This window comes from Trachypithecus francoisi, unplaced genomic scaffold (genome assembly GCF_009764315.1).
Source record: "Trachypithecus francoisi isolate TF-2019V2 unplaced genomic scaffold, Tfra_2.0 Lachesis_group10, whole genome shotgun sequence".
Taxonomy (NCBI): Eukaryota; Metazoa; Chordata; class Mammalia; order Primates; family Cercopithecidae; genus Trachypithecus; species Trachypithecus francoisi.
The window spans coordinates 30,669,407-30,692,848 of NW_022681455.1; the positions used below are offsets into that span (position 1 = coordinate 30,669,407).

General features: G+C 52.2%; 2 protein-coding genes across 6 annotated transcripts; both read right to left on the bottom strand.

The window, feature by feature from the left end:
- Positions 1 to 3,406: 3,406 nt before the first annotated feature.
- PPP1R18 (protein phosphatase 1 regulatory subunit 18) lies at positions 3,407 to 14,182 on the bottom strand. Its single transcript, XM_033219597.1, has 4 exons — positions 14,044 to 14,182; positions 11,369 to 12,989; positions 6,211 to 6,421; positions 3,407 to 4,302 (listed from the first exon to the last, which is right to left on the bottom strand). Exons 2-4 carry the CDS (start codon positions 12,959 to 12,961, stop codon positions 4,283 to 4,285), a joined length of 1,824 nt encoding a protein of 607 aa, XP_033075488.1. The 5' UTR covers positions 12,962 to 12,989; positions 14,044 to 14,182; the 3' UTR covers positions 3,407 to 4,282.
- A 796-nt stretch (positions 14,183 to 14,978) lies between these two features.
- On the bottom strand, positions 14,979 to 18,724 carry NRM (nurim). Of its 5 annotated transcripts, none has more exons than XR_004439191.1 (4): positions 17,743 to 17,918; positions 16,932 to 17,150; positions 16,198 to 16,374; positions 14,979 to 15,876 (listed from the first exon to the last, which is right to left on the bottom strand). XR_004439191.1 is itself a non-coding variant. In XM_033219659.1 (4 exons), the coding sequence occupies exons 1-4, from the start codon at positions 17,873 to 17,875 to the stop codon at positions 15,595 to 15,597; spliced, it is 789 nt and encodes a 262-aa protein (XP_033075550.1). In that variant the 5' UTR covers positions 17,876 to 18,724; the 3' UTR covers positions 14,979 to 15,594. The 5 variants fall into 5 exon arrangements, 4 of the variants coding, with proteins under 4 accessions (XP_033075550.1, XP_033075552.1, XP_033075551.1 ...); XM_033219659.1 differs by having other exon boundaries at positions 16,954 to 17,150; positions 17,743 to 18,724; XM_033219661.1 differs by lacking the exon at positions 16,198 to 16,374.
- Between the last annotated feature and the right edge of the window lie 4,718 nt (positions 18,725 to 23,442).

Sequence of the window (23,442 nt, forward strand, 5' to 3'; positions counted from 1 at the left end):
GTGGGGGAGGGACATAATAAATAGGATATATAAAATAAATAAATAAAAAGGATACATAATAAATAAAGTATGAAAGTTTTGGCCGGGCGCGGTGGCTCAAGCCTGTAATCCCAGCACTTTGGGAGGCCGAGACGGGCGGATCACGAGGTCAGGAGATCGAGACCATCCTGGCTAACACGGTGAAACCCCGTCTCTACTAAAAATACAAAAAACTAGCCGGGCGAGGTGGCGGCGCCTGTAGTCCCAGCTACTCGGGAGGCTGAGGCAGGAGAATGGTGTAAACCCGGGAGGCGGAGCTTGCAGTGAGCTGAGATCCGGCCACTGCACTCCAGCCTGTGTGACAGAGCGAGACTCTGTCTCAAAAAAAAAAAAAAAGAAAGTTTTATAGAGCCCAAAACTATACAAAGTAAGGGACGACCGAAATTCTATTTCAGATTGGAAGATCGGGTCCATGCTCATAAAACACATTAGCCGTGTTGGCCAGGCGCGGTGGCTCACGCCTGTAATCCCAGCACTTTGGGAGGCCAAAGCGGGCAGATCGCCTGAGGTCAGGAGTTCGAGACCAACCTGGCCAAGATGGTTAAACCCTGTCTCTACTAAAAATATAAAAATTAGTCGGGTGTGGTGGCTGCGCCTGTAGTCGCAGGTACTCGGGAGGCTGAGGCAGGAGAATCGTTTGTACCTGGGAAGCGGAGTTTGCAGTGAACCGAGATCCCAACACTGCACTTTCAAACAAACAAAAAAGTGACCTTTGCTAGGACTGGTTTGCCTGCAGCAGGAGTGAAGACAGGTCAGGCATAAGGGAAGACCTCTAGGCAGGAAGAAACTGGGGAACTGGGGAAAGTTGTTAAAGACAAAATCTCCAAACTAAGGAACAGGCAAACTGTTTTCTGCATTTTTGCTAACATCTTGAGAAAATCACTGGTGGCTGCTTATTTAAAAGTAAGCAAGGCAGTTGCAGTGGCTCTTCCTATAATCCCAGCACTTTGGGAGGCTGAGGCAGGAGGATCTCTTGAGACCAGGGGTTTGAGACCAGCCTGGGCAACATGGTGAGACCCCGCCATCTCTACAAAAAATTAGCCAGATGTGGAGGTGTGCATCTGTAGTCCCAGCTACTCTGGAGGCTGAGACAAGAGAATATTTTATTTTTTATTTTTATTTTTTTGGAGATGGAGTCTCGCTCTATTGCCCAGACTGGAGTGCAGAGGCACGATCTTGGCTCACTGCAACCTCTGCCTCCTGGGTTCAAATGATTCTCCTGCCTCAGCCTCTGGAGTAGCTGGGATTACAGGCGCAATAGGCACGTGCCATCATGCCCTGCTTACTTTTGTATTTTTAGTAGAGATGGGATTTTACCATGTTGGTCAGGCTGGTCTCGAACTCCTGACCTCATGATCTGCCTGCCTCAGCCTCCCAAAGTGCTGGGATTACAGGTGTGAGCCACTGCACCGGGCCTGAGACAGGAGAATCTCTTGAGCCCAGGAGCCAGAGGTCGCAGTGAGCCGAGATCAGGCTGTCCAATCTAGGCGACAGACCAAGACTATGCCTCAAAAAAAAAAAAAAAAGCTGAATTTGTCACTTGATGCTCTGCTGTCTGATTTGTTTGACCCTGCATCATACTTTTATGATTAATTGCAGTTACCAGGCACTACTGTTAGGAATGAAACATTGTTCTTATTAATAGTCACAAGTGGATCTACATCACTGAGTGTTTTTTTTTTTTTTTTTTTTTTTTGGAGAGGGAGTCTCAGAGTCTCACTCTGTCGCCCAGGCTGGAGTACAGTGGTGTGATCTTGGCCCCACTGCAACCTCCACCTCTCAGGTTCAAGCGATTCTCCTGCCTCAGCTTCCTGAGTACCTGGGACTACAGGTGCATGCCACCACATCCAGCTAATTTTTTGTATTTTAGTAGAGACGGGGTTTCACCGTGTTGCCCGGGCTGGTCTCAAACTCCTCAACTCAGGCAATCCACCCGCCTTGGCCTCCCAAAGTGTTAGGATTACAGGCGTGAGCCACCACACCCGGCCTGACTTCTTGAATGCATTGTTTTCTGTTTCTGAGATGGACTGTGGGCACTCCTGGCATCTCAGAGCTTCCTAACTCTGTTTTCCTGGGTCACAACTGGAAACTTATTAAGACTTTTACCTAACAGGCTACTAATATAATCATTCTGTTTCCTTCCCTACCCAGACTTTCTCCGAACTGGCTGTCTTTTGACACTTGGCTCGTTCTCTTGATAGTAAATTGAAAACCTTTGGCATATGCTTAAGATCAATTTGTCTGATACATTTTGTTTTATAGTAAAGGCGTGGGGCCTCCTCTGACCAGTCTGAGAGTAGCAACTTGTAGTGGTAGGAGGACTCTAACTATTCAATGATATCTTTCTTAGCCTGGAGAGCTAACAACTAACAAACAAAAATACCTGATGAATAAAATATTGATGTTCCACATTTGTATAAGATATTCTTTGAAATGGGAAAATCCCGATTATCAACTATATGGGCACCAAAGCCATGCATTATCAAGGTTTTTTAAACCTTTTTTTTTGAGACGGAGTCTCGCTCTGTTGCCCAGGCTGGAGTGCAGTAGCACGATCTCGGCTCACTGCAAGCTCCACCTCCCGGGTTCACACCATTCTCTCGCCTCAGCTTCCTGAGTAACTGGGACTACAGGTGCCTGCCACCACGCCCCACTAACTTTTTGTATTTTTTTTTTTTGTATTTTTAGTAGAGATGGGGGGTTTCACCGTGTTAGCCAGGATGGTCTCGATCTCCTGACTTCATGATCCACCAGCCTCAGCCTCCCAAAGTGCTGGGATTACAGGGGTAAGACACTGCGCCCAGTGATATAAAATCCATTGTCTATCAGAGAACCTTTTCCAGGAAACTGACTCTGGTACATACTTACTTCATTTTGCAGCAATTTCAGATTTACTATTCATAGCCCCAACCCTTGAAGTACATATCCCTGGATTAGCCACATGGATTGTGTGTCATATACTACCTAGCTGCCTGCATAGCACAGGCTTCTAAATCCTAGAACCCTTCAACTTGAAGTGTCCTCTGCAGTATTTTAACTCTTTTCTTCTATTCATTCTTTGTCATTCATTCTAGAAATAATTTCGTGTCTGCTAGTTGACAGGTACAGGATGTTGCAGTGAACCCAGCTGATGTAGTCAGCCTTCATGGCACTTCCAGTCTAGTGGACACTTCAACTGCCCTTTCTCATGTCACCTGCTTGTCCTGCGTGAAACCCATGCGCAGCTTCCCAGACCCCTTTTGACATGTCAGTGCCGAGTTCCTGGTTCATCCCCCATCATTTTCCTCTCCCCCAGCCACCAGAGCCTCCCCTCACATACCTGTTTTTGTTTTTTTGTTTTTTTCCTAAAGAAGGAGAAGCAGATGAGTTGGAGAGAACTCCATTTTATTATGGAAAGTTAAAAAACAAAACAAAACAAGACAGGCAATTGATAAAGGTGGCACAATGGGGGAGGAGAGGTGAGGGGTCTCCTTAGCCACCCGACACCATCTCAATTCAGTTCAGTCGTGAACCACTAGGAGAAACAGAATTAAATAACTACAACGGGTACAGAGTTAAGATTTCCAGCCTTCCCTCTTGGGGAAAACTAAGGCAAAGTAATACTGAGAAAAAGTGGAGGAAGCCACACCTTCAGGTCACTCCAATGAGAAGACTGGAGGGGAACAGAGGAAAGAATTCCACGCAGACACAGCAAGTAAGCGTGGCTTGTAAACCTGGGACTTTGGCAGGTGGGGCTGGGAGCTGGTGAAATTTGTAAACCAGGCTGTGGTCAAGGAGGAGGCAGGAGCTGTAAACAAAGGGGCAGTGACCTAGGAAATGAAGGAGATGTGCCTATAAATGGAGTGGGGTCTGGGCCTCCCAGAGAGATGAGTGCTTAAATCCCAAGAGTCCCCACAGGATGGTGGGGAGGAAGGCTGTGGGGAGACTATACCCTGCCATGGGGTGCTCCATCTCCACCCTCCAGGGAGTTCTGTGCTCCTTCTCAGTACTTGGCGCTCACTCTTGGATCACCCAGGATGTACCAGCACGTTTAACCCCACCCACACCAGGGACTTTGGATTAGGGTAGAAATTGGGCAATTGGCTCTGCCCCCAGAAACAGGGTGGGGAAAGCAAGTTACAAGATGTTGGTTGTTGCCCTTCCCTGCCAGGCTCATTATCAGGGTCTGCCTGCCCTGAATCTTCCAGGATCCAGGATCTTCAGTTATAAGAAGGAAGGAGGTATATCCCTATGTTGAAGATGGTCACCGCCGGCAGGACTCATCTGTGGGAGAAGGGGCAATAATGATAGAGAATGAGTGAGAGCCTCTGCCTTCTGCCCACCCTTCCCCCACACACAAATTGAAGGGCAGTTGGCATACAGGAAGTCCTATAATATTTTCCATACCTAAAGCACGTTACCATCAGTAACCACATCCATCACTTATTTAGCTCAGATTCTGTGCCAAGCATCCTCATAATTGTTTAATGTCACCATAACTCCAGGAGAGATTAAGTAATTTGATATCCAGCTGTGGCTCTTGGTGCTTCACAAAAACTACTTAATCTTGGCCTGGAGCCCCTGTAATCTGAGCAATTTAGGAGGCTGAGGCGGGAGGATCACTTGAGGTCAGGACTTCAAGACCAGCCTGGCCAACATGGGGAAACCCTGTCTCTACTAAAAATATAAAAACTAGCCAGGTGTGATGGTACACATCTGTAATCCCAGCTACTTGAGAGGCTGAGGCATAAGAATCGCTTGAACTTGGGAGGCAGAGGTTGCAGTGAGCCGAGGTTGTGCCACTGCACTCCAGTCTGGGCGACAGAGGGGGACGCTGTCTCAAAATAAATAAATTAATTAATTAAATAAATAAAATAAATTACTTAATCTTTTCTACAACTCTAGGAGATAGTTTTTGGTTTCTGTTTTTTTTGAGACGGAATTTCACTCTGTAGTCCAGGCTGGAGTGCAGTGGCATCATCTTGGCTCACTGCAACCTCTGCTTCCCAGCTTCAAGTGATTCTCCTGCCTCAGACTCCTGAGTAGCAGGGATTGCAGGTGTTTACCTCCATGCCTAGCTAATTTTTGTATTTTTAGTAGAGATGGGTTTTCACTATGTTGGCCAGGCCGGTCTTGAACTTCTGACCTTGAGTGATCCACCTGCCTCAGCCTCCCAAAGTGCTGGAATTACAGGCGTGAGCCACCGTGCCTGGCCTGTTTGTTTCTTTTGAGACAGGGTCTTCCTCTATTGCCCAGGCTGGAGTGCAGTGGGTGGTGCAGTATCGGCTCACTGCAGCCTCCAACTTCTGAGGTCAAACGATCCGCCCACCTCAGCCTCCCAAGTAGCTGGAACCACAGCTGTGCACTGCCACACCTGGCTAATTCTTTTATTTTTATTTATTTATTTTTTTGAGACAGAGTCTCGCTCTGTTGTCCAGGCTGGAGTGCAGTGGGGTGATCTCGGCTCACTGCAAGCTCCGCCTCCCAGGTTCACACCATTCTCCTGCCTCAGCCTCCCAAGTAGCTGGGTCTACAGGTGCCCGCCACCACACCTGGCTAATTTTTTTTTATTTTTAGTAGAGATGGAGTTTCACTGTGTTAGCCAGGATGGTCTCAGTCTCCTGACTTCATGATCCGCCCGCCTCGGCGTTTCAAAGTGCTGGGATTACAGGTGTGAGCCACCGTGCCTGGCCCACACCTGGATAATTTTCGTATTTTTTTGTAGAGACAGGATTTTGCCATGTTGCGCAGGGTGGTCTTGAACTCCTGGGCTCAAGCAATCCACCCGTCTTGGCTTCCCAAAGTGCTGGGATTACAGGCATGAGCCACAGGAGGTAGTTATTATTAACTTCATTTCATAAATAATCAACTAAAGCCAGAGATCAGATGGTTTCCCTGAGATCACACAATTAAGAGACAAGCTGGAATTCCAACTCAGGCCTGTCGACCCACCCTGTGGTTTTGACCAGATTACAGTACTCAGGAAGAGTTCTCGTTTTGAAACCTGAAGACTCAGTGTGTACTTCACTGCCCGGGACCTCAGTTTGCCCATCTATTGAAGGAGTAGGTTGGACCACAGGACCACCAAGCCCCTTCCAAGCGCCTACATGCAATCCTCCCTCTTCTCTCCTGGACCGCAGCGCCCGCTCTGACAGCAGGGGGCGCCCTCGAGCCGGCGGAGCCTCCGCTTACCCACAATCAGGGCCTTGGTGCGCAGGCCGCCCTGGAGTTCTGGCTGCAGCAGCAGCAGCTCTTCCTCATCCTCTTCGTCGTCGGGTTGGGCTGCTGGGGGGTTGGGGGCACTGGGGACCTCAGGCTCCGGGCCCAGCTCCTCCAGTACCGAACTCTCGGAGGGGTATTGGTACGTGGTCTCCAGGGCTGTCTCGCTGAAGGAGATCTTAAGCTAAGGAGAGAGAAAAAGGGGGCAGGAGGCAAGGTCAGCAGGGGTGAGGCCCGCGGGGGGGTTGAGGGGGAGAAACCGGGGGCGGGGGGCGGGAAGTCTGCAAGGGAGCGGGTGAGGCGGGCGAAAGGTGGGGGTGGGGGTTGGACTTAGGCGCCCCCCTCACTCTCTCCCATCCACTCTGGGATCCAGTTTTCCTTTACACACTGGCTTTCCAATCCTAGAGTTTCCCTCTTCGATCATATCATTTCAAAACATCAGACTTTGCCCTGTACGTTGGCAGGGGCTTGGGAGGCAGAAGTGAATAACATAAGACCAAGGTCCCTGCTCTTTCGAGTGTGGGAGGCAGAGGGGTAAAAAGAAATTAAAATACATGGCGATTAGTCTTGTGAGCAGAACCCAGTCTTTGGGCACCTTGGAGGCAATAGAGTAAACTTCGTAGAGGAGCCCAGCAGACTGGCCAGTGGGGAAAGAACTGGCTGGGGAGCCAGTCTCAACCAAAACCATGGTTTTCATACCCACAACCCCTTGCTGTCCTATGAGAAACCCAGGACCCTGGGCACCTGTTCCCTCCCACTCCCCTCATTCCTCTCCTATCCATAGCAAAGGGGGTCTAGGGCCTGGGAAGAGATGGGAGATGAACAGAAAGGCCCAGAGGAACCAAGAGACTCCCACAACACACAGGGGAAAGATTAGCCGCTGACACCTTGAAAGGTTGGGGGAGATGACAAGGGCAGAAAGGAAAGTCCACACAAACCTGGGGTGGGGGTCCACAGTGTGCTCAAAGGGACAGGCACAGAGACAAAAGACCAGACAGGGCACAGAAAAATCACACTGTGCCAAAAGCAGGCGAGTCCCAGCTGTTCTCACTGCCTTTCTACCCTTCCCCTTTGCCCTCTTAAGAAGCTCAGGGGGAAGGGGCAGGGTGGGATTAAGTCTAGGAGCCAAAGGGATTAGGCAGACAGCAGGAGGATTCCATGTGAACTACTTGGAAAGGTCCAAATGATCTACTCAGGCCTTCCCTGGCATCTGTTTGGGAAGACTTGGGGCCAAACATCCCTGAGTCCCCTAACGGACTGAGGTATGAAAAGGGAGAAGCCAGAAGGGTGACTGGGCAGGTGGTTGCTAAGAGCTGCATCAGATATGACACCAGTCAGGCACGGTGGCTCACGCCTGTAATCCCAGCACTTTGGGAGGCTGAGGCAGGATTATTTCTCGAGCCCAGGAGTTGGAGACAAGCCTGGGCAATAGAGTGACACTGTCTCTAAAAAAGAAAAAAAAATCAGATATGACACCTGGGTCCCCATGGGAAGGTGGAACTCAGGAACTGTATATGTTACTCCTTGTTGGCTCCGAACCCTGCATTGTCTCCCCATCTCACTTGGAGCAAAAAGTCTACTCGAGGCTGGGTGCGGTGGTTCATGGCTATAATCCCAGCATTTTGGGAGGCCAAGGTGGGCGGATCACAAGGTCAAGAGATTGAGACCATCCTGGTCAACATGGTGAAATCCGTCTCTACTAAAAATACAAAAAAATTAGCTGGGCATGATGGCGTACACCTGTTGTCCCAGCTACTCGGGAGGACGAGGCAGGAGAATCACTTGAACCCGGGAGGCGGAGGTTGCAGTGAGCCGAGATCACGCCACTGCACTACAGCTTGGGCAACAGAGTGAGACTCGACCTCAAAAAAAAAAGTCTACTCGATTGCTCCCAAGGTGCCCAGAGCCTGACCAAAGCCTACAGGGTGCTCCCAATGTGCCACCCTCCCCTTGCCTCTCTGGCCTCTTCCTCCACTCCAGCCACACTGGCCTTGGTCCCTCCACACACTCCCACCTCAGGACCAGAACAGTACTAGCTATTCCCTCTGCCTAGAACACTCCCCCGAAATATCCCCATGGCTCTGACCCTCCTGATCACCCCATTTTGAAGTCTCCAGATTCACTCCCCCTACTTCCTGACCCTCTAAGTGCCACTGTTCTATTTTTTTTTTTACATAATCACTTACCACCTTCTAACTTCCTAGATAATTTACTAATTTGTTATACTCGTGTCTGGTGTTGAAAGGAGCTTGGGGCCAGGTGATCACACCTGTAATCCCCGCACTTTGGGAGGCCAAGACAGGTGGATTATTTGAGGTCAGGAGTTTGAGACCAGCCTGGCCAACATGGTGAAACCCCATCTCTACTAAAAATACTAAAATTAGCTGGGCTTGGTGGTGTGCGCCTGTAGTTCCAGATATTCAGGAGGCTGAAGATGGAGAATCACTTGAAGCCGGAAGGTGGAGGTTGCAGTGGGCCGAAATCTCACCATTGAACTTCAGGCTGAGAGACAGCAAGACTGTCTCAGAAAAAAAAAAGAAAAAAGAAAAAAGGAGCTTGGAAGTTGCTACAATGCAAGAGGTTAGAGTTTGTTCAAACCTCAGATGAGGTGCCATCAGGGGACCAATGCTGGAGAAACAATCTGGGGGTGGTCCAGCCTGTACATATTTGACCCCCTAGTTCATGTCTGTGGAACTGCTGGTAGAATCTAGTTACAGCAGCCAGACTGCTTATATCCCAAGTTCTCAGAAGCGACCACTTAGTTTCTGTTACTGACAGATTTACCCACATTTCTGGGAACCCATTTTTGTTTTCTTCTCATATCCTCTTTTGGAATAATAACCTCTGTAGTTTATTATCTACTCTGAAAAAGGACTTATTTTATTTGCTCTCGGTCTATGTTTATATCTCCCTCCTACCCTGCCTCTCTCCTCACCCCCCAACCAGCTTCTGACTGGGCTTCTCAGGAATGCACAGCCTGCATGGGAGTGGGGAGGAGAGAGAGACGGTGACTCACTTGCTCCTCTCCCATCAGCTATATAAGGTCACAATGGGGCCGGTCTCTCAGCCCAAGAGGCCTCTGGGTTAGGGCACCAGCCACAGCCATCCCCTGGGCTCCAGTGGCAGGGCTGGGATTTCTCTCCTGATGGCAGGGATAAGTTTGATGGACTTAGCGTGCAAATGAGTTATTTAGGGAAGGTGAAGCGGGGGTTGGTGGCAGGGTCCTCCTGTCTCCTATTCCTGAGCCAGTGTGTTGCAGCAGAGCTGGGACAAGGCACCCAGTCCCTGAAGAGCAGGGTGCTGAGAGTGGGGAGAGGGTGGAGGGTGAGGCATCTGGGTCAGAAGAACTCTGTGCTGCCTCTTCCCCACCCCCACCCAAGCAGCGGCTGCTTCCTTATTCTCTCACCACATCCTGAGCACAGCTCTGGCAGGCCCAGGGCCCAGGGTTCCCCACTCAGCCCCACCAGCCTTCCGGCCCCCACCCCAGGCTTCCTGTTTGGGCGATCTGCTTCCGGCTCCCCTGCTCTCTGGCCTAGGTATGGTCACCAGCATGGGTCCTGCCCTGCACTTGCTTCCTGGCTCCCCTGAGATGCTCCCTGGGCTTTGGGCCCCAAAGCTTCATGCTTCCCTCTGCTCATTCTTCCCCAGAGGCACAAGCCTCTCTCAGTAGGAAGTGACTTTTCTGAACACCTCACCCGGGTAGCATTTCCGGACTTCTGTTTTTTTCATCTGCCCAGCCCTGAGGGGAACAGGATGGTAGCAGTCAGAGGGCTGAGGGTAGGTTCCCAAGCACCATGGCTCAGGGGTGTGAACTTACGCTTCATGTGAAGATGAATTGGGCAATCAAATGAACCCCCCTCTACCCCAGGCTTAACCCGTATCTTTAGTCCCTGTGGTTCCCCACTGATACTGAGGACATTCACACATGGGATGAGAATGAGACTGGGCTTCCCAGGCTCTGGAGAGGTGTGTGTGCCTGGAGGGACTTCCTAAGTCTGAGATGTCTGAGTGTGGGACCTCTCTCTCCCCAGAGATTTTCAAGCTGGAAACAGGTGGGTGTGCACAGGGAAGAAATGAGGCCAGGGCCAGGGGGAGTCAGCCTAGCTGCCCCCACTTTCCTGCAGGTCTTTGTTGCAAGTCTAACCTCTGACCCTCTGCTGGCCTGAGCCCCGACCCCTGTCCAGAACTCCCACTGTGCTCCCTGGCCAGTGTCTGCTCTCAAAACTGTCTCCAAATTCACTTCTCTCTTTCGCTACCCTAAGGGGAGGGAGAGTCCAGGATGGCAGGAAGAGAGGGGAAAACCGATCCCTAAGCCAGTTCTTGGGAGGGAGGGGAAACCCAGGGAGGAAGGACGGGGGAGTGAGGGGCAGGGGTATTTTGGAAGAGGAGAAAGCTTTTCTTGTCCCAAGAGAAAAGGGAGCACTGTCTGAAGCAGTGGCCCAGCTGGGGGTGTGCAACCCCGAGGTCACCCACTTCAAATGGCCTCTCTGTGTCTCTCCCATGGGGCAGACTCGGGGTTCAAAAGCCTTCTCTCTGCTCTTTGGCCGGCCCAGTTCCATCTCCCCTCTCCCCTGCATCCTAAGATGTCCCTATTCAGCTCTGCCCTCTTTCCCATGGGGCAGTTGGACCTTCCTCCATTCACTTCTCCCTACAGTTTCTCCCTAGAACACAAACGCACCCCCTCCGCCACCCCAGGCTCCCTAGCCCTTCTCCGCAGCAAAACTGCAAGTGCTTTCACCCTTGTGACTCTGCCCTCACTGATTCAAGCTTGTCAGTTTGGGCTCTCCCACTGGATGGGCTGGGGCGGGTCACACTCAGGAAAGGAAGGAAAGAAAAGGGGGTTGGAAATTTAGAACCCAAGGGAAGGGAGAATGAGCAGCCGGGCACACCCTGAAAGAGACACACCCAGAGACGGCCTTTGCTGGGGGAGGATCTTTTGGGCTCAAAATGGAAAAGGAGGGCTCTGAGAAGGAAGGGTGTATGTGCAGAGCGAGGAAGGGTGGTGGCAGGAATTAACAAGAAAGAAGAGAGGAAGACAAGAAAACAGGGGTATAAAAAAGAAATAAAGACCAGAGTCCAAAGAGAATTGACAAGTTGGCTTCTAAGAAGTCTGGCTTGGCTGCTTCCCTACCTGTTTGTGGTGTCTTTCGGGGGACCCCTTGGCAAGGCAGCTGCGGCTGAGACGGAGGTAGCCCCCCAGAACCAAGATCTCCTCGGCAGTTGGGTACCGCTTCTTCCCAGCTCCCGGGACTGCAGCATCAGCTGTGGCTGGAGAGGTTGGGGTGGCTGGGGTCGCAGGGGGCACAGACCGCCGGGGGTTGACGGTGAAGGTGTGTCCACTGCGGCGGGGGGCCCCCACCCCTGGCCCTGCCTTCACCCCATAGAACAGGCGGCTCATGAGGGGATCCCCAGGAGGTTGGGGGGCAGCTGGGGCTGGGGGTGGGGGAGATAGAGGGGCTGGTGGTGGGGGCTGGAGTTCCACTGCTTCCTCTTCCTGCTGTCTCAGGCCTCCAGTCCCAGCGTCCTCTGGTGGGAGGGGGGAGGGCACAGAGCAGCAGTTCTGCAGGGCTCTCAGAGGCCTGCCCTGAGCTCCCGCCTCCCCTTCTCCAGCCTCCACACCAGGAGATTCCAGACGCTTCTCTGCTGACTCTGAAGGTTCTGGTTTCTGAGTTTGAGCCTCTATGTCCCTGGGTGTCCATTCTCGAGCCTTCCCGGAGCTCAGGGTCCATTTCCACCCTTCTGCTGGCTTCATGCCCCTCTCGCCATCTTCCACAGGCCTCTGCTCTGCTGCCTCCATTCCTGTGGAACTGCCGCCTTGGGCCTCCCTTGTCAGGGTCTCGGACAGCTCTGTAGTCTCTTCCGGGGCCACCCCTGGAACTGGCCACTCTTCTTTCCTCCCACATTTTTCCGAGTAGCCTTGTCTTTCTTCTCCTGACCTCAGCCTCCACTCTGTTGCCTCCAGTTGTACCAAACTCTGTTCCTGAGACTCTCTGGAGTCAGGTCTCCATTTATGGGCCTCTGTCAGGCCCAACTTCTGGTAGGCAGATTCCCCTGGGCTCAGTCTACTTTCCACCTCTTTTCTCCTGGGGCTTTGCTCTCGAGACTCTGCTAGTCTCAGACTCCGCTCTGGAGTTTCTCCAGGACTCAGCCTCCATTTCCATGGTTCTGACAGTCGGGAGCTCCTGTCTCCCACCTCTCCTGGGCTTTGCCTCCAGTCCCGAGCCTCCAGAGGCCTCAGGCTGGACTCTTGGGCTCCCCCTATCCCCAGTCTCCTCTCTCTGGTCTCCCTGGGACTTAGTCTCTCTTCTCTTGACTCTCTTCCCTTGGGGCTCTGATCCCGCATCTCCCCAGGGCTGGGTCTCCGCTCCCGGGCCTCCAGAGGCACAGGCTTTCTCTCTGCTAGCAGCTCTTCACTCCTTTGTTGCTGCTGCTGCTGCTGCCGCTCCTGCCGGATGAATCGGTTCTGGTGCACTGGCCCAATAGCCTCCAGAAGGACCGCAGACTCATCTGGGTCTGGAGGTCCAGCCTCTGCAGTCCCTGGCACAGGGCTAGGCTCCCCAGGGGACAGCCCAAGCTTGGCCCGGCGGCGCTCCAGGAGCCCTCGCTTCCAGGCTGGCATCTGGGACAGGCGCTCCCGTTCTGCTTTCTCCCGGCCTCGAACGGACGCCTCCTCCTGCCGGCGCCTGGCTAGCAGCTGTAGCTTCCAGTCTGGGATGGTGGCCATGGTCGCCTTGAGGTGAGGGTAGGGAGCACTGGGGGCAGAGAACAGGAAGGAGAGGCTCCAGAGAGGCCCAGGGGGAGACTGAGGGTGGGAGGAGAGGAAGTGGAGGGGGAGAGGTGGGACACAAAGCAGGGCAGAGGGGCTAAGGATGAGGACAGAGGGAAAGAGGGAAGGCAGAGAACTGGGGAAATGGAAAAAGTGAAGAGAAGTTGTGAGCCCAAGTTGGGGGTGGTGGGGGTGATGTGAGAGGAAGAGTCCTGATTGGAGGCAATGAGGGCAGGAGCCAGATATGGCAGTCAGGGTTAATGCGTATTAAAGACAGTCTCTAGGATGTGAGACCGAGAGAGAAGGGTGAAAAGGAAAGTTGGTGTGAGGGAGAAGAGAGAAATGGGGCTGGGGTGAGGGGAATCTGGGTGCAGGCCAGACTGCCTCAGCGATATCCCAGGGAGACTAGTGTGGGAAGGAAGGACCAGGAATCCCTGGAAGGACCAGGAGGCAACGGGACCTGGGGGGGTGCTGGGGAGGCAAGGAGGAGCGGAGAGCGAAGAGGTCTAGGGGAGAAGGGAAACCAGGGAAGAGGGGAAAGGGGCGCGGCGGCAGCAACCCGGCGCGTCTCAGCGCGGGCCCCAAAGGTCCCGGCTCCCCTTCCAGCACAGCTCGGGCCACGCCTCTCCCCAGCCCCCACCCCTCTGCCCCGCACTCCGCCCCCGAGGCGGGTCGGGGGAAATACCCCCGGGACTTTCGGAACCCGGGCGTCAGGGCTGCCAGCGCGTTCCCAGAACCCTGGCGTCCACCCCCACCCTATCCCGTCACCACCGCCTGCCTCCCCCACCGGCTGCGCCACGCGACCCCAGAGTGCCGGGGGCCGGCTCCATGTCTCTTGTCCCCGGCGCCTGCAAGTCCTGTGCCCCGTCCCCGCTCTCATGGAGCCGTGACAGAGCCGGCAGTCTCCACCCCGCTCTGGCCGCACAGACTGACAATCTCGGCACAAAGAGGAGACAGCCAAGATCCGGGCCAGGGATGGGAGCAAGGACCGGAGCGAGGAGACACCCACTCCCCAAGTCTGAGCCCCTCAGTCAACTCACACGCCGCGGGACCCCCGCGGGAGGGGGTGCCGAGGAGCCGGGCGTCCGGAGAGAGGAAGAGGAGGAGAGAGGGACCGAGAGAGATCCGGAGACTAGAGGGAGGGGAGGAGGGAAGGAGAGGAGGAGGGAAAGAGGCAGCAAAGGAGGTGGGACGGAGACAGAGACCAGGGGGCCGGGCGGGGGCGGCGACCGCTTTGTCTAAGGACAATGAGGAGAGGGATGGGGGCGCAGGGCGGAGCCGAGGAGAGGGCGGGGCCTAGCTCCCTCCTACCCCGCGTGGGACTCGCTCCGGGACTGCCCTGTTCTCGTCCCAACCCCTGGTCCTCCGCTGTGTCCCTAGGGGCCCTCACCAGCTTCCCGCCCGGACACCCCAGGTGTCCAGATCCCTTCCCCCAGCTCGCCGACCAGGGCGGTGGCCCGTGACTCAGGCCCCTCGTGGGACTTTGGGAGGAAGCGGCAGCTGCTCGGGGCCGGGCCCGCCCTTCCCATCTCCTGCAGCTCCTCCCTACGCTTTTGCCTTCTCATCTGGGTCTGGAGGTCCAGCCTCTGCAGGCCTTTGTTTTTGCGGGGTCGAGGGCAGCCGCCAGGCTGTGGGGGGCCTTGTGGAGTGGGCGGCAGGAGAGGAGCTCAGAAACCAGAGGTTTTGGAAGCTCGCTCCCCTACCAGAGCTGCTGCCCGACTCTTTCTAGCTTCAACCTGTCTCCCTTGGGTCTGCAGGTCGGCTGCCGGGAAAAAGGGGATTTGAAGGAATGGGAATGGGGACCCGGCCGCTCTGGCAAAGTGGGGGCGGGTCTGCGGGGGATGGCCGAAGCCCAGCGGTTGCCAGAGGGCGTGGTGGCTGCCCAGACTCCAGTTCGGCGCTCCCAGCTCCCTCTGGCTTTCCTTTCCAAACTCAGCCCTGCAGCTTGGGAGACACTGACAGACTGCATGCCATCTGTAGAAAAATCAGGCTGACTTTTATTTTCCTGCAGAGCATCTTCCTCGGGAGAGCAGGGAGTCCCAAGTCATCGAGTTAAGAGCAGGAGAATACCCTTGACTAGGTTGGGGTGTAAGCACAGAGGCAGGGCCTAAGGAGGTGCAGAGACTAGGGCCGGGAGTGGTGAGGCAAGGTGTGGGGCCTGGAGGGACAGCTATGACCGTTGAACTTGCAGACCCTGGTCCAGCTTCTTGGAGTGGAAGCCAGAGGTGGAGAAGGGGACCCCTGAGGCACAGAGGCAAGTAACAGTGCCAAGGGAATGGTCAGGGCAGATCCTTTCCTTCTCAGGAGGCTGTTGAGGGCGAAAGTGTCATGCCCTAAACAGTGAGGGGACAGATGAGTTCCATACCCCGCTCTTCCTTGCTAGTGAGAAGTGGACCTTGGAGTTCAGTGGCTGAAACTCAGAATTTAGGGTGTGGAGCTGGACCCAGAGAATAAAGTCTCAAGTAGTGGAAGGGGCAACTCCTTCAGTCCATGAATTTGGGCCTCTGGCGTGAAGCAGCCATGGCCTGGACGTTAAGGATTTAGAATTCAGGGGGAGAGGAAGAACAGAGCTTGTACCCAGAGTGAGCTCCTCACTCTGCCTCCCCATCCTGGGGCCGAGAGAGCAGGTGGAGTTTTCTTTGTAGTTGGGCCCGGAGGTAGCGGAGGTCTTGCTGATCAAGCCCATGAGCCAGGCCCAGGTAGAGGGTAAGGAGGAGAGCAAGGAGGATACGGTCCATGCCCAGGGTAGGCACCACCCACAGCACTGTCAGCAGCTCCACACACACTGGGTGGCGCAGGTGAGAGAAGAGTCTGAGAGCCCGGGGAGACTTCAGGGCCAGAGGCTCGCCCAGCCCCAGCACATGGTAGTATACCTAAGAGAGGGAGAAGAGTTTAGAAATTGAGTCAAGCCCTTTTCTCAGCTTAGGCGCTTCTTTCCTCCTCTTCCAGGCACCACCCTTCTAGAACTCAGATCCAGGAACCCCTCTTCTGAGACTTGGATCCCTGATCCTGACTGACGATCCATGTACCTTCCCCAGGCCCAGGAGGCCCATGGTTGCTGTCCTTCTGAGGGAAGGGTCATGAGGGAGAAGCAAGGAGACAGCAGAAGAGCATGGGAGGAAGGAAACCCTTGAAAGGGAAAGAGTAGTTCTAAAACGGGTCAGAGATCATAGGTAGGGATCTCAGAGCCTCACCTGTTTGAGGCCCATGAGCTCAGCATAGTCAAAGACGAGAAGGATGCTGAAGATGAGAAGCCAGGAGATGACATGGAGCACAAAGCACAGGAGGGGCACCCAGGTGGCCCATGGCTCAGCCTGAGCCTCCCACAACACGGGGCCTCGGGGTACGGGCTCCCAGTACCGCATCACCAGCTGTGGAAGGATAAGGGGCTTCATATCCCAGTGGCCTACCCTGCCCGACCTTGGGAGACCCGGACCCAGAGCTGCCCCCACCACAGGCTAGCCTGCAACTCTCCCCAACCTCTCTCCTAAGCATCACCACTAAATATTCACCATGTGGAGGGTGCATGCTGGGTGAGGTCCCAAAGATGTAAGGATGGCCTGTCTCCACCCTGAGAATTTACAGAACAGATGGGGTGACCTGATAGCTACACAAAGTAGTAGCCTATGCCAACCACCCAATGAGAAGACAGACAAGGCCTCTTCAGACCTAGGGAAGTGGTTTTGAAGAAAGGGTAGGACTGAAGAGAAGGAAGGGATCTCAAGCAGGACATGAACAAAGTTGCAAAGGTGAGAATGCACGTATTGTGCTTGGGCAAGGACAAGTACACCCTTCTTGATAAACACTAGGGTATGTGCTGTGGAGGAATGGAAGCTGAGATTAGTTCCTCAGTTCTCCTCCTGAACCCATATTTTGCCCCTCCAAGTGGCACCCCTCCCACACTTGGTCTCCCTTAGGGACTTCATACCTGCAAGGCCAGGGCCTCATACCTGCAAGGCCAGGGCAGTGCAGGCCACATACAGTGACCTCTGAAGGACCCCAAAGTACCGGGATGTCCATGCCTTCACTCTTTCAGCTGCCATGAGGCTGTGCTGCCCAACAAATAGAAGCAGGAGTCCCAGATCCCATGCCAGGGGGGCAAGGATGCTGCGGTCCTGCAGGGCAGCCAGCCATCCCTGGCGGGCATCTACAGGAAGTTGACGGAGAAAGAGACAAAAGATCGAAAAGGTGGCAAATGTTTCCCCCATCCTCATCTCCTTTTGGAGCCCCAGGCCATGTCCCTACTGCTTTCAAGAGCCTTAATGCTTCCTCTCTAGGCTGTGCCCATCTCACTTTTCCATTCCTAGTTTCTGCCCTCTTCCCTAGGCCTCCTGCAAACCTAGGGGAGAGGATTTATAGAACAATGCATGTTAGGCAGTTGCAACAAGCATGGCTGGAGAGGCCACCGCTGGATTGCCCCTCTTATTTCGGTTCTCCAAATGCTCCTTCTTTTTAACACTCTCAACAGTCCTCTCTACAAAACATTTTACTTAGAATACTCTGGTTATCGCCCTTTTCGGCTCCCTCGGTCCTCACTCTCCCGCCTCTCCAAAACTGTAATCCTTGAGTTCCTAATTTAGAACTCAGGTCTCCCTCCCCTGTAGCTTCTCAGCCGCTTTCAAGATTCGAGTTCCCTCTCTTGGACTTCCCCTGTCATTTGTTTCCAAGCCCCGCCCTCGATCCTTCTCCTACGGCTCCACCTTCCTACTCCCAGTTCATCCTCGATCCCTCCCGCTCACCCGGACCACCAGACTCCGGGATCCCTCCAAGAAGTGGCCGAAGGGAGGTAAAGCGCACGAACTCCACTCCGGTGCCAAAGGCCAGGATGAAAGAGGCGAGGGCAGCAGGGACCAGGAGCAGTGCAGGGGCCATGGCGAGAAATGGAGGGGTGGGGAAAGGGGCGGGGTCGGGATTCCCGCTGCCTTAGGCCCCGCCCCTTCACCGCCCCCGCCCCGCCCCTGCCCAAATCCAGCCCGGGAAGGCGGGGCTCCTGCACGCCACCGCCCGGCTTCCGGCCCGCCGGGCGCGGCCTTCTGCACCCAGCTGTGGATCCGTCCCGGGATGCGTGTCCCAGCCTGCGGTCTCTCCGTCACAGAAGGGAATGTTAGAATCCCGAGAGAGAGCTGTTAAGGGTAGCGGCTCTGCAGCCGCTTACGTGGGTTGAATCTCAGCTCTTCTAGTTTAACCATCCAAAGTTAAAAGTTACTATTTTACCACAAAATACATTAATGTATGGAATACATTGTACAGAATACAGTGTACAGAATAAATTCTGTAACTTACTATAAAGTTGAGTTGTTGATTGGCCAGTTGCTAAGAAGGGCAAATAACTGCTCTGTAAATACTGAAAGGTTTGTTGTAATAGTGCCAGAGATTGTTGATTTGTAACCACGAGAGTAAAAATGTTAAAATATTTGTGATAGTAACCTTTGTCAGAATTAAAGATCATGCAGCTAAGGACCTTGTCACAGTAGCTGTGCACATAGTAGGGACCTTAGATATCATTAGACTAATTCCATCAACTTATAGATAGAAGAAAGAGGTCCAGAGAGATAATTGCCTGTTAGGAAGCTGCTAATCCTGTAGGCTAAGGGACCAGAAAATTGCTGAGCAGCCTCTCGCAGGCTTTACATTCCTTCTCCCTCTCCTGGACTCAGTACTCCCACCCTCCTCTGAATCAATGCTGTTGTATGCTGCACCAGACATCTTATATTTTCCCTTGAATTCAGTCTCCACCCTGCTTTCTGCTTCAGGAAGTTGTCCCAAATGGACGGTATCAATGAAAGTCATAGTTTTTATTGAGAAAGTCCTCTTTACACGACTGCTCCGTCCTCATCTTTTTGAGCTTGGAGGTGATCACAACAGAGCTGTGGGTACTAAGGCACTGCACTATGCTTTCTGATTTCCCTACACCCTGCCTACTTCTTTGTAATTATCATTTTATTAAACTCTTCCCCAAATTATCCTAATTTGACTGTGCTATTCATTTCCTGCTAGGACCACGAATAGAGACACTTACCACACAAAGCAATGTGCTACAAGCTGTGGGGTTCATTGGAAGTGTAAGAGGCCAGACGCGGTGGCTCACGCCTGTAATCCCAGCACTTTGGAATCGCTTGAACCCGGGAGATGGGAGTTGCGATAAGCTGAGATCTCGCCACTGGACTCCAGCCTGGGTGACAGAGTAAGACTGTCTCAAAAAAAAAAAAAAAAAAAGGAGGCTGGGCTCAGTGGCTCACGCCTGTAATTCCAGCACTATGGGAGGCCTAGGCGGGTGGATTACAAGGTCAGGGGTTTGAGACCAGCCTGACAAACATGGTGAAACCCTGTCTCTACTAAAAATACAAAAATTAACTGGCTGTAGTGCCACACGCCTGTAGTCCCAGCTACTTGGGAGGCTGAAGCAGGAGAATCGCTTGAACCTGGGAGACAGAGATTGGAGTAAGCCGAGATCACGCCACTGCACTCCAGCCTGGGCAACAGAGCAAGACTCCATCTCAACAACAACGAAAAAAAAAGAAGCCAGGCGTGGTGGCTCATGCCTGTAATCCCAGCACTGTGGGAAGCCAAGGCGGGTGGATCACCTGAGGTCGGGAGTTCGAGACCAGCCTGATCAACATGGAGAAACCCCGTCTCTACTAAAAATACAAAATTAGCCTGGCGTGGTGGTGCATGCCTGTAATCCCAGCTACTCAGGAGGCTGAGGCAGGAGAATCGCTTGAACCCGAGAGGCGGAGGCTGCGGTGAGCCGAGATCACGTCATTGCAACCCAGCCTGGGCAACAAGAGCGAAACGCTGTCTCAAAAAAAAAAAAAAACAAAAACAAAAAACGGAAAGAAAGAAATCGGGGCCTCAGGGACATGGACAATTTCAGAGTATGAAAGCTTTGAGTTGTGCAAGGGGACTAATATTTATTTGGGTCATACTGTCTGCTACCCCCACAATGGCTGTGCTTAATGTATATTATGAGATTAGATATGTTTAATAGCCAGCACAATGCTTGGCAAATCTCATGCTCTTTCTACTACAGCAAAGTTTTCCAAACTTAAGTATTACTTACGTGCAGAAAAGTGTACACAAGTAATCAATTATTTTTTTTTCTTTTCTTTTTTTTTTTCTTTTTGAGACGGAGTCTCGCTCTGTCGCCCAGGCTGGAGTGCAGTGGCCAGATCTCAGCTCACTGCAAGCTCCGCCTCCCAGGTTTACGCCAGTCTCCTGCCTCAGCCTCCCCAGTAGCTGGGACTACAGGCGCTGCCACCTCACCCGGCTAGTTTTTTGTATTTTTCAGTAGAGACGGGGTTTCACCGGATTAGCCAGGATGGTCTTGATCTCCTGACCTCGTGATGCGCCCGTCTCGGCCTCCCCAATTATTTTTAAAGAATTGAAATTCATACAACATAAAATTCACCTTTTTTTTTGAGTTGCGGTCCAGGCTGGAGTGCAGTGGTATGATCACGGCTCACTGCAACCTTGAACTTTTGGGCTCAAATGGTCATCTTGTCTCAGCCTCCTGAGTAATTGGGACTACAGGCATGTACCACCACATTCAGCTAACTTTTTATTTTTTGAAGTGATGGGGTCTCCCTATGATGCCCAGGTTGGTCTCAAACTCCTTGGCTCAAGTGATCCTGCTGCCTTAGCCTCCCAGGGTGCCACCATACCCTGCCTAACCACTTTATTTTATTTATTTATTTATTTATTTATTTATTTTTGAGACAGAGTTTCGCTCTTATTGCCCAGGCTGGAGTGCAATGGCGCGATCTTGGCTCACTGTAACCTCCGCCTCCTGGGTTCAAGTGATTCTTCTGCCTCAGCCTCCCGAGTAGCTGGGATTACAGGTGCCCACTACCACACCTGGCTAATTTTTGTATTTTTAATAGAGATAGGGTTTCACCATGTTGGCCAGGCTGGTCTTGAACTCCTGACCTCAGGTGATCCACCTGCCCCAGCCTCCCAAAGTGCTGGGATTACAGGCGTGAGCCACTGTGCTGGGCCTTCAAAACTTTATTACCCCAAAATAAAACTCCATACCCATGACGTTACTCCCCATTTCCCCATTTTCTCATTCCCGCCCCCCCACCCCCCGCCAACAGCCACTGGCAACCACAAATCTGCTCTTGTTCTTTGTGGGTTTACCTATTCTGAATATTCCACACATGTGTAATCATATAATATGTGTTCTGTTTCTGGCTTTCCTTCACTTAGCAAAACATTTTGATGTTCATCCTCAAAATATTGTAGCATATATCAGTGTTTCATCCTTTTTTATGGTCGAATAATATTTGATTATATGGGTATATCACAATTGTTTATCGAATAATATTTGATTATATGGGTATATCACAATTGTTTACCACGCGTTTGCTGATGAACATTTGTGTTGTTTCCATCTTTTTGGCTATTGTAAAAAGTGCTGATATGAACACTCGTGTACAAGAATTTGGACAACTGTTTTCTTTTCCTTTTTTTTTTTTTTTGGAAACAGGGTCTTGCTCTGTTACCCAGGCTGGAATGTAGTTGCACAATCATGGCTCATTGCAGCCTCAACCTCCTCCCACCTCAGCATTCCAAGTAGCTGGGATTACAGGCGTGTGCCACCACACCCGGCTAATTTTTTTTTTTTTTTTTTTTTTGAGACAGAGTCTCGCTCTGTCACCCAGGCTAGAGTGCAGTGGCATGATCTTGACTCACTGCGACCTCTTCTTCCTGGGTTCAAGTGATTCTTCTGCCTCAGCCTCATGGGTAGCTGGGACTACAGGCACATGCCACCATGCCTAGCTAATTTTTGTATTTTTAGTAGAGAGGGGGTTTCACCATGTTGGCTAGGATGGTCTTGATCTCCTGACCTCATGATCCACCCGCCTCAGTCTCCCAAAGTGCTGGGATTACGGGCATGAGCCACCATGCACAGTTAATCTTTTTTTTTTTTTTTTTGAGAGAGTTTTGCTCTTGTTGCCCAGGCTGGAGTGCAATGGCATGATCTTGGCTCGCCACAACCTCCACTTCCTGGGTTGAAGCGATTTTCCTGCCTCAGCCTCCCGAGTAGCTGGGATTACCGGCATGTACCACCAAGCCCAGCTAATTTTCTATTTTCAGTAGAGACAGGGTTTCTCCCTGTTGGTCAGGCTGGTCTCAAACTCCTGACCTCAGGTGATTCACCCACTTTGGCCTCCCAAAATGCTGGGATTATAGGCATGAGCCACCACACCCAGCTAAGTTTTGTAGTTTTTAGTAGAGATGGGGTTTCACCTTGTTGGCCAGGTTGGTCTTGAACTCTTGACCTCAGGTGATCTACCCGCCTCGGCTCCCAAAGTGCTAGGATTACAGGCGTGAGCCACCGCACCTAGCCCATTTTTGTATTTTTTGTAGTCACAGGGTTTTACCATGTTGCCCAGACTGGTTGCCCATGAACTCCTGGGCTCATGCAATCCTCCCACCTAGGCTTCCCAAAATGCTGGGATTACAGGCATGAGCCACCCCACCCAGGCTGGACACCTGATTTAAATTCTTTTGGGTGTATCCCTAGCAGCAGAATTGCTGGATCATTTGGTAATTCCATGTTTAACTTTCTTTTTTTCTCTCCAATTCGAGAGCAGGTACTGTTTAAGTGCTTAGATTAGAAAAACAATCATGGTAGACACCTTAGTTCATTCTTCTAAGAAGTCTGTTGATCTGGTCCTCCCTGTTGCCAGCACGTCCACTTTCTACAAAATGGGTAGTCTTTTTCTTTATTCCACCATGTGGAGAGGATAATCTCGAGGGCCACAGGAAGTTATTTGTTTATTTGAAGCATTTTCCAACAGTATAGATCTCAAGAATCAGATCCTCCATGCAGGTGATGCCATATTTACCCAGAGATCAAGCAATCACAGTATCATCTGTCAAAGTAATTCGCTTCTGGCCGGGCGCAGTGGCTCAAGCCTGTAATCCCAGCACTTTGGGAGGCTGAGACGGGCGGATCACGAGGTCAGGAGATCGAGATCATCCTGGCTAACACGGTGAAACCCCGTCTCTACTAAAAATACAAAAAACTAGCCGGGCGAGGTGGCGGCACCTGTAGTCCCAGCTACTCGGGAGGCTGAGGCAGGAGAATGGCATGAACCCGGGAGGCGGAGCTTGCAGTGAGCTGAGATCTGGCCACTGCACTCCAGCCTGGGTGACAGAGCGAGACTCCGTCCCAAAAAAAAAAAAAAAAAAAAAAAAGTAATTCGCTTCTTACTGATTTTGCCATAACCACGCTGATAGATTAGTTCATTTACTGACTTCAGATTTGGGTATCCCCATGCCATATATGGTTCTATAATCCTCAGCATGTTCATTGAAGCCTTGTTGAGCTTCACAAAGGTTCCATTGAAGATTTGACAAAGGCGAAGAAGCTTCAACACCTTTTGGACCTTTGGGCTCACACCATTGATATCTCTGATCCTGATGACAAATGT